The 11,065-nt window shown below is 33.0% G+C and overlaps 1 protein-coding gene and 1 long non-coding RNA gene across 2 annotated transcripts; one reads left to right on the top strand and one right to left on the bottom strand.

Moving 5' to 3' along the window:
- Positions 1–978: 978 nt before the first annotated feature.
- Positions 979–10,969, bottom strand: LOC111716797 (interstitial collagenase A-like). The gene is made up of 9 exons (XM_023492281.1): positions 10,900–10,969; positions 7,118–7,143; positions 6,963–7,019; positions 6,357–6,399; positions 5,735–5,772; positions 3,408–3,466; positions 1,992–2,045; positions 1,227–1,308; positions 979–1,062 (listed from the first exon to the last, which is right to left on the bottom strand). Exons 1-9 carry the CDS (start codon positions 10,967–10,969, stop codon positions 979–981), a joined length of 513 nt encoding a protein of 170 aa, XP_023348049.1.
- LOC111716799 (uncharacterized) lies at positions 9,590–10,581 on the top strand. Its single transcript, XR_002768604.1, has 2 exons — positions 9,590–9,695; positions 10,321–10,581. It is a non-coding gene; the product is annotated as an uncharacterized LOC111716799 (long non-coding RNA).
- Positions 10,970–11,065: the final 96 nt, after the last annotated feature.

Below are 11,065 nucleotides of genomic sequence, written 5' to 3'. Positions count from 1 at the left end.
ATCCTCCTCGGATACTAAACAAACACTGATGCATCTATTCTTGTTTACAAATTCCGCCCAGGGAGCACTGGTTTCAATATGTACGCACGCAGAGTATACGCAACTGCAATTAACTTTCCTTCCATTATAACCTTGATAAAAGTAATTAAACGTAATTCAAAGTAACCTTCCATTAAAAATGAAGAAAAAATGGCATGTCCCATTCCCAGCGGTACCCGTAAACAATAAGAATAAATAAGCTTTACATGGTTCTCTTCTTTCATTAAGTTATTCTAAATTGAGAGTTCTCTATAAAAGTAACTTACGATCGAATATAGATCATATTATTGATTCTTTAAATGTTTTTAAAAACACCTTGTAGATATTGTTTACTTTAACTGGAACTGTAGAGGTGTTAAAATCCACGAATTGTGTGAGAACCCAATTATTGTATAAATAATATAACAGAGTTATAGAAACCTTCTATAGTATAATTTTCATCAACGTTTGAATCCTTAAAAAGGAACTTGAGCGTGGTTTTAAGCGACACACCATGGGACGTCCCACCGGCCAACCTTAGCAGTCCTACTTTTGATTGTACCGCCAATTTACAATTACTTCAATTACCAAAGCGGCAGATGAGTGTAATAGCAATGGCCAATTCACAACGGGAAAGCTTTCTGGATTATTTCATTGTCAAAATGGATTTTTTTTCGGAATAATCTAAACTGCAAATAGAGAACAGTCACGCACCCCTGACCCTTTAATAAAAGTAAATTCAACCCAAAGTCTGACCAAGTCAACATATTGAGTGTCTGCTTTATTTACCCAATGTAAGGGCGATACAGTACAAACTGGGACCGGAAAGGTTGACCCGACTCGGAATTCAATTTTTCTACGGCTGCCAGTGCAGTTGTTGGGACAGGAAAGGAAAAGAGGGGGGAGATTAATTCTTCATGGGGGGGGGCGAAGAGGGGAAGGGGGAGTTAAATAAATTTTCTATGATTTTTCCCTGTAAGTTAATTGTAAGGATCTCCATCTGCTACTACCCCCTCCCCAACCACCACCTCCTCCTTGAACTCTCTTAATAATATTATTATTATTTTTATTATCATTGTTATTATTATTATTATTATTATTATTATTATCATCATCATCATTATTATTATTATTATTATTATTATTATTATTATTATTATTATTATTATTATTATTATTATTATTATTATTATTATTATTAGTATTACCTGCCCTAAAAGGGAAAGCATATCTGAGAAAAAATCTTCGGAAAGTGAAAATCTACGAAATCGTCTGGGAGGATTTTTATCACTAGAATATTTTGTACAGATTTTAAAATCGTTCAAATGAAAGGTTATAATACAGTTTTTGAATGTTGACTGCAATATATTTTTAAATAGTCTGAAACACTTGCCTTAAAACTTTAATTTCCTAATGCAAAGATATAAAGGTTAGAAAAATCAAGTTTCAGACAATTGTTTAATTCTTTTCTTTTTATAACAGTCCAAGAAAGCTGGCTCTCTTCAACCAATTTTTAAAATTAATTATTCCTAAAAGCTGTTTCTGTGCCAAATGACTTGACCATATCTGCTTCAGAAACAACTAAGGATATCGTCAGAATTAAACACTTTTTAAACTATAAATAAAAACTTTCACATGAGATTTCAAGGGTTCCGTGGTGAATCAGACATTCCCCATTGAATGAGAGGCCAGTCCCTCCCAATGAACCATGAAAATTACGCTAAAACGTTTTAAAACGTTATTTTAGTAAGGTTAGATTAAAGTTACGCTTCTGCTACATAAAACAGACTATTTGGACTAACACACGTAATGTTACCACTTTAACATTAGTTTTTTTTCGTCGAATAAAGCGTTTCGTTAAAGTAAAACTTTATGCTTTATGCTGGACATGTACAAAATGTTTAGGAAACGTTTTTGAATCATTTACAAACGTTTTCAATGAAAGCTTTAAAATTTTAAGAAATCTGTTTTTCCTGATTTCAATGATTTTATCTTGCAACCCTCCTGCACCATTTTTCTTTAAATCTCTGTTACAACAGTTGTAAACGTAGGTATTAGAGAGACTGTATGTAGGTATTAAAGGGACTGTATGTAGGTATTAAAGGGACTGGATATAGGTATTAATATGTATACTGTATAGTTCAATTAAATCTAATATCAATCATACAAATATTACAACCTGTAAATTTTGAATTCAATACGATACATTTGGAAAAAGTTGATATTCCATAATATTTTTTTGTTTTGATTAATATACAATTAATGCACTTAAAACAACGATTTTTAGGTGTCTTTGCTCCAAATAATTAGACAAGATGAAAATAGAAGTAATTGACGTTCACATTTTTTTGTCATTTATTAACTTTCGAAAATCAAAGTGATTTTTAACCCATCTCTTAATTCCTTTGTTTATTGGGACACCCTGCAGTCTTAAACATATTTGCTAGTATTGGTAAAACTAAAGATAAGGTTATTTCCAATAATCAATATTAGTTTATATTCAAGTTTAATGTCATGTCACTGTCAGCCATGTATCCCTCTAAACTCCAGTCCATACAAGGAAGTTAAAGATACTGCGTAATTTAAGTGACCCTCCATACAAAGAAGGCAATGCCTGATTCACAACAGAACCCCGGTATAATATTTTTTTATGATCATCATGTAGATAGATATGTGTGTGTAAACTTACCTAAACCCGCTTGAAGTCAGCTTTAAATGCCAGTGTAAGCGCTGTGTAGTCAGCGGAAAATGCCAGTGTAAGCGCTGTGTAGTCAGCGGAAAATGCCAGTGTGAGCGCTGTGTAGTCAGCGGAAAATGCCAGCGTGAATGCTGTGTAGTCAGCGGAAATGCCAGTCTGAGCGCTGTGTAGTCAGCGTAAAATGCCAGTTGAGCGCTGTGTAGTCAGCTTTAAATGCCAGTGTGAGCGCTGTGTAGTCAGCTTTAAATGCCAGTGTGAGCGCTGTTTAGTCAGCGAAAAATGCCAGTGTGAGCACTGTGTAGTCAGCGGAAAATGCCAGTTGAGCACTGTGTAGTCAGCGAAAAATGCCAGTGTGAGCGCTGTGTAGTCAGCGGAAAATGCCAGTGTGAGCGCTGTGTAGTCAGCGGAAAATGCCAGTGTGAGCGCTGTGTAGTCAGCGGAAAATGCCAGTGTGCCTACTGTATGCCACAGTTTCAACTCAATGCACACACATATCTCTGTACTACACGAACACACAAAGGTTATAAGGGTGCCGTTGTAAATCGGGTATTGCCTTCTTTGATGAAGGGACTATTAAAATTACGCTTACAGTCCCTTACTTAGGTATGCAACAAAGCTTGTACATGGATGAAAAGTGTACGGTACGATGGGTGTGGAGAATTCCTTTATTTGGATTGTTTAATATCTGTTCCTGACTCCACATCTAGGTTTTCTAATTCCCTCCAGAGTTCTTTCATCTAGCATTCCAGTCTAAACAGTAAATATATAATGTCCTGTCCAGTCCTCTCGATGAAATGTCCTTTCTATGAATTGTCCTGTCTATGAAATGTCCTGTCCAGTCCTGTCGATGAAATGTCCTTTCTATGAATTGTCCTGTCTATGAAATGTCCTGTCCAGTCCTGTCGATGAAATGTCCTTTTTATGAATTGTCCTGCCTATGAAATGTCCTGTCCAGTCATCAAATGTCCTTTCTATGAATTGTCCTGCCTATGAAATGTCCTGTTCAGTCCTGTCTATCAAATGTCCTTTCTATGAATTGTCCTTCCTATAAAATGTCCTTTCCAGTCCTGTCTATCAAATGGCCTTTCTATGAATTGTCCTGCCTATGAAATGTCCTGTCCAGTCCTCTCTATCAAGGTCCTTTCTATAAATCTTCCTGCCTATGAAATGTCCTATTTATAAATGTCCTATCTTTGAAATGTCCTTTCCATCAAATATCCTGTCTCTGAAATGTCTTTTCTAATGAATTGGTATATGTATAAGAAATGTCCTGCTATGAAATGTCTTGTCCAATAAAATTTTCTGTTTATGATATGTCCTATCTTTGAAATGTCCTGTCCATGAAATATCTGTCTATGAAATGTCTTGTCTAATGAAATAACATGTATATGAAATTTCCTGTCTATGATAGGTCTTTTCTAATAAAATGTTCGGTCTATGATATGTCCTATCTATAAATGTCCTATCTTTGAAATGTCCTGTCCATGAAATATTCTGTCTATGAAATGTCTTGTCTAATGAAATATCATGTATATGAAATGTCCTTTCTATGAATTGTCCTGCCAATGAAATATCTATAAATGTCTTTGAAATGTCCTTTCCATGTTCTGCCTTTGATATGTCCTATCTAAAAAATGTCCTATCTTTGAAATGTCCTGTCCATGAAATGTCCTGTGTATAAAATGTCCTGTCTATGAAATGTCCTATCTTTGAAATGTCCTCTCTATGATATGTCGTATCTTTGAAATGTCCTGTCCACGAAATGTCCTGTTTATGAAATGTCCTGTCTATGAAAGGTTCTGTCTATGAAATGTCTTGTCTAATGAAATGTAATGTAAATAAAATGTCCTGTCTGTGAAATTTCCTGTCTATGAAATGTCCTGTGTATGAAATGTCCTATTGCTGAAATGTCTTGCCTATGAAATGTCCTGTCTATGAAAGGTCCTTTCTAAGAAATGTTCTATCTTTGTAATGTCTTGTCTATAAAATTGTCCTGTCTATGAAATCGTCTGTCTTTGAAATGTCCTGTCTATGAAATGTCCTGTCTATGAAATGTCCTGTTTATGAAATGTCCTGTCTATGAAATGTCCTATCTTTGAAATGTCCTGTCTATGTAATGTCTTGTCTAATAAAATGTTCTGTCTATGATATGTCCTATCTATGATATGTCCTATCTATGTTATGTCCTATCTTTGAAATGTCCTGTCCACGAAATGTCCTGTTTATGAAATGTCCTGTCTATGAAAGGTTCTGTCTATGAAATGTCTTGTCTAATGAAATGTAATGTAAATAAAATGTCCTGTCTGTGAAATTTCCAGTCTATGAAATGTCCTTTATGAAATGTCCTGTCTATGAAAGGTTCTGTCTATGAAATGTCTTGTCTAATGAAATGTAATGTAAATAAAATGTCCTGTCTGTGAAATTTCCAGTCTATGAAATGTCCTGTGTATGAAATGTTCTATTTCTGAAATGTCTTGCCTATGAAATGTCCTGTCTATGAAGGTCCTATCTAAGAAATGTTCTATCTTTGTAATGTCTTGTCTATAAAATGTCCTGTCTATGAAATGTCTTGTCTAATAAAATGTTCTGTTTATGGTATGTCCTATCTATGATATGTCTTATCTATAAAAGTCCTATCTTTGAAATGTCCTGTCCATAAAAAAGCCTGTCTATGAAATGTCTTGTCTAATAAAATTTCATGTATATGAAATGTCCTTTCTATGAAATGACATGTATATGAAATGTCCTATTTATGAAATTTCCTGTCTATGAAATGTCCTATCTTTGTAATGTCATGTCTATAAATTGTCCTGTATATGAAATCTTCTGTCTATGAAATTTCCTATCTATGAAATGTCCTGTGTATGAAATCTCCCGTCTATGAAATGTCCTGTCTATGAAATGTCCTGTCCTGTCGTTAAAAGTTAGTAATAAAGCAGATCGTTCGTATCTTAACTAAATTTATAATATAACAATAAAATTCTTAGTTTCGTATCATAATCTTATAGAAATTTTAACCTGAGGTATTTCAAAGAAAGATTGTAGTCTTGCCAGCCCTAAAGAAAGATAGATAGATAGATAGGTGGATAGATAGATAAATGCAATAAATGCCTACTCCATAACTGCAGTTTCTTGGAACGTATCTATCCAGGTACAACTCAGATTCTTTTGACTATCATTGTCAACACACGGCTGCAATCCCATGAACTATCAACGCCACTGCCAGGGGGCGCAATCTTGTTAGCTATCGTTGACAATACAGACACTAGTAACTCATTGATCAATGTCAACCGGACATTATCCACACGGCTACAATCCCCTGAACTATCAACGCCACTATCAACGTTTCAGATTTCCGTTCGTTCTTAGCTAAAGACTGAAAGTTACTGTTCGTAAATGATCTCAGTTATGTTAACTGCATTAACGGTCAATATTTAGGAAACAAATCATTTGAATTTTATCCTTTTCTGTTCTATTTTGTCATGAACAGTAATATTGTTAACGATCTGATCATTAACAGTTTTTACCGTTAATTAACGGAATTTTCAGTTAATTTTAAAAAACTTACTGTTCGTTAACAGACCCTTGCTAAGCTCTCCTTTCATGAACCTGATATATGATCTAAAAATAAAAAACTCACCGGTGTGGAAAATATCTACTAGCGTGGCATTATTTTCCTTTTCCTGATCAATGAATAATTAAGGATTTTAAAAATAATTTGGCTGAAAAAAGGTTTTTGTTATGCATCAGTTTTCCCAAAACCCCACTATGAAATTTCAAATTTTGAAGAGTTTTGAATAAAATAGTTTTATATAACTGATTTGATATTTTAAGGGTAATGTTACATCGTTTATATGCAACATCCCCCCTACTGAACTTCCGACCTACTAACTTTCTGACCTACTGCAATATCGGACCTATACGCCAGCAGTTTATTTTTGTATTTTTTTAGGGTTAGGTTAGGTTAAGACAATTTCTGGGCCGAGCTCTGCAAGTAGAACAGGCTAGGGGGCTGAGCGCCGCGGCTAGGACAGGCTAGGGGGCCAGGAGCTGCGGCCATAAGTCCATATGGCAGCTGTAAAACCACGTGCTAGTAGGTCGGATGTGTAGTATAGCTGATTTTGCGTAGGTCAGAAGTGGAATATAGCGGATTTGCGTAGGTCGAAAAATACACCACCATTTTAAGATCAATTTTTAAATGTTGTACATATATTGAAATATTATAATAATCCTTAACGATTCACTCCTGGGAGTCTAGGTATCCATAGTTTTCAAGATAGAGAAGAGCAGATACATATTTGTCCTAGAAATATCAATCAATCGATCAAAAAATCAATCAATCAATGAAAATAATTTGTCAATACTTCCGGGCTAACCACAGTATCTATAAAAAAAACTCACCTGTTTTAGCAATTTCTCCCCTTTTTCTGTTTGAAACAAGAATATCATAATTTTGTAAAATCGTAAAAAGTACTACCTGACACCCCCCCCCCCCTCCCCTTTACTATACAGCGACCTCAGTGACTATCCTAACCAAACCTGGAAAAGAGTGGGTTTATCTATCAGTGTCAAACCAAAGGGAAATTTTTAAACCACTCCTGTAAGTGTAATTTCCAGTGACCCTCCATTTAAAGAGAGGCCTCCCTAATTCACAATGGTCAGGTTAAACTTTTGAATTTTTATCTACAAAATAGCTTGTAATTGTTTAACAGTTTGTTCATAAGATGTTTTATATTTAAGGAATATTAATATTTATTTTCTAGAAGTAACAGAATAAAAAAATACATAATCGAATTTTGAAACCCGTGTTGGATATAGATTACTCTAGATTTAGCATAAATAAATGTGACGTCATCCGGGTTGAATTTACATAGTACGCCAGTGTACACTCTAATTTTACGGCTTTTTACATAGCATCTAAGAGATACATACACTGAGTTCTCTGTCTCAAGGTGATAAGTCAAAGGCTTAAAGTGTACAGTGCAAGGTCACGTAATATAATGCTTATAGTCCTTGAATCTGCTTAAAAAGCGGGAAAAAGTCTTTGCTGAAAGTAATTTCAAATTTTATAGTTCCTGCAGAAGTCAATACACTAATCCAAAAGTTAAACCAGAGTCCAAATTGAATGATATCCGTGAAAAAACAGTTTCTATTGAGCGCCGCGGTTTGAATCTTGAAACAATAAATACAATTTCAAGTGGAACCAACCATATTTGAGCTGCGTCTCAAATTTAAGCCTCGGCTCAAATTCTTTAAATTCGGCCTCAGTTTAGACTTATTTAAATTTAAAATTGAAGCAAACAAATGCCTGAGCTGTTAAAAACTTAACCATCTCTCATTGTCAGAGATAAGTTTTTTTTTGTATATTTTGATTGGTCCAATTTTTAGTAATAATCTGAAGAGACGGATACATGCTTTAATCATTCAAAAGTTTCAATCTCTTGATACTGTAGAAAATAATGAAATGTTGACATTATTTGCAAAAAGAAAAAGAAAAGATGGTCTAATTGTTCCTTTTTCCTTTTTTCTCTGTCTTAGATGTTTTATTAATGAAATTCTTTCTTCTTTGAAGGGACTGCTTTTGTAATGTTTAAAGGGACCGTTCACTTATTTGCGTAATTTCATGGTAAACTAAACAGCCTATTAGCTGTTAATTGGTATTAGTCATACGTTTCAAAGACCACTGTGGCCGATGAAAAAGCCGATTATTCGTTCAGGATTTTAAGCGCAAATGGACTACAGTTTAATTTTATATTCGAAATTTGTTTTCAATCCATGACATGGACAGAAAACATTAAATAGTGTATAGACAAAGGGACCGTCCTTTTCCGCTGGAATTCTAAACTAAAAATCGCCTTTTTCTCCAGCCACAGTTGTCTTTGAAAAGCAAGACCAATACTAATCCATAGCTAATAAGCTATTTATTTTACCACGAAATCACCCAAATATGTGAACGGTCCCTTTAAGTGACCCTCCATTTCAAGACGGACACGCCTGATTCACATCAGTACCTTTTTAACCTTTATTTCTAATCAATAATGTGGTAGATAACTACATTTATTTAGACTTAAACGTGTTTATTTCAAACAGTTTTTTCCGTTGTTGCATTAGCCCTTTTTAGAAAAGTGGCGCAATTAAAATAACCAATTTTCAAAGTAAAAACATGGTCCCTTAAGGACATTAGAAATAATAAGAAGTTTTGGAATTGAAAAAAAAATTAAACGTAATAATGAATAAGATAAAAATCGGCCATAAACATGACCCTAGGAAAGGATTTCAGTTGAATTTTTAAATTGTTAACAATTTGAGAAATCCACCAAAGTTTTACATTTTTATTTTAAATAATATGGATGAAAAAAATGGTTGCTATTGTAGGGAAACATTCAAGAGCTTAATTTATTGCAAAAACAGAGTAAGCGCCATTGAAGATTAGTAGAATCAAAAAAAAAAAATGCTTGATTAAAATGTTTAGCTTGAAATGCACTCAGATTGAGTTGAACACAGAATGAAGAGAACAGATTTAATTTTATTTAAAATAAAAACTTTAATCAGCTTTTCAAATTTTAGAAAACAAAACTTTAGATCTAAAGAAGACAGGCTTTATATTGAATGAAGGACCGGGGGAGGGGGGTATCCTTTATTTAGTACTATCAGTTCTATATTTGTTACCTGATATTAATATGTTCGTTATCGGTTATATTTGTTATCCCGGCCATCATTATTATTATCATTATATTTATCATTATCATTATTATTAATAACACATTCTTCTTCTTCGTATTCTAATGATATGCTTACTATTATTTATATTATCATAATTATTATTATATCTATAAATAAAAAGTTGTGATCTAGAATTATCATTTTATTATTATTATAGAATTATTATATATTAAGATGAAAGCTTGGGATGTAGGTCTGACCGTCTGTTCACCCTTTTGAAATCGGCTCAAGAGGATATATTTCACCATCAAACAAAGTAAATCTTAAGAAACTGCACAAGTTCTGTAAACCTTATGTTAGTTTAAAGCATTGTTCGAAAATCCACATTTTTAGAAAATAAAAAACATTAGACTGTAGTAAATTCCCTACTCCATAACGGTTTCATGAAAAAGTAGCTATCCAGATACAACTCTGGTTCTTTTGATTTTCAATGTTAACACACAGCTACAATCCTGTGAAATATCAATGCCACTACCACTGGGCACGATCTCGTTAGCACGATCTTCAACTTATTCCTTTAGAACAAGGACACAATAACTCTCTCGCAGTAATCAGTACGGAGTCTCTATATTAACTTATGTATTTGAGGTTTATGTGTTACAACTTAAAGTTAATAGACTTAATTGCAATTCCTACATGTTTTATCTTAATAACATGATTAGGACAATCATGTTACGTATTTACCGCACAGTTAAAGTTTAATGTACATATTTATAAGATTTGCGAGGATATATATATAACTTAGTTAAGCTATCTCCACACAGCGTAGTTTAAGTTGAATGTAAGTATTTAAAGGATTAACGAGGATAGATATAATGTAGTTAATCTAATCACAATGTATGTTTTAATCATATCACGTAGCTCATGTTTAATATATCTAGGTTAACAAATATGGGGATTGCTGGATTTGCTAGAGGCCTCTATATTTTCTACAAGACAGGGTCCAAGAGACTTTATTTCTAAAAACCGCCTCTTGCTGATTCTGAATAGTGGAACAGCAAAAGGTCTTGTATGGCACCTGTTTTTTGGCCGACCCCATGTCAATCATAATATGGGAAACCCAGACGAAAAGTATTAGTATTAAATTGTAATTTTTATATTGTTTAATTGTTATTTGATTATTATTATAAATTATTATTTGATTATTTTTCATTCAATACTCTTCTAAAGAGTAAGGACGAACTCCTGACGATGCCAAAGTTTTTGGCGAAATATATTGAGTAGAAAATGATATAATTCTAGTGCTAGAGAGTAGAGTTGGGATTTGTTTAAAAACGATCTAAAGATTATTATTATAAACTATTATTTTATTATTATTATAAATTATTATTTGATTATTATTACAAATTATCATTTGATTATTAGTATAAAACTATTATTTAATTATTCTAAAAATATTATTTAATTCTTTCTATGATTATTATCATTATTATTATTGTAAAATTATTATATATGTTTCCCTTTTGTATAATATTCCGCACTGTTTGCCATCTCAAGAACTATCAGCAAGAAAAATATAAATATCTGCATTATTCTGAAATTAAATATTCAATTATTTTTCAAGATTGCTTCAATTTTTTCTGATTAATTCACATTTTTTCATTTATCATTTTTATTCTTATTCTT

This window comes from Eurytemora carolleeae, unplaced genomic scaffold (assembly GCF_000591075.1).
Source record: "Eurytemora carolleeae unplaced genomic scaffold, Eaff_2.0 scaffold1875, whole genome shotgun sequence".
In the NCBI taxonomy this organism is placed as follows: domain Eukaryota; kingdom Metazoa; phylum Arthropoda; class Copepoda; order Calanoida; family Temoridae; genus Eurytemora; species Eurytemora carolleeae.
The sequence above is the reverse complement of the archived record's forward strand: the minus strand, read 5'-3'. Positions and strand labels throughout refer to the sequence as shown.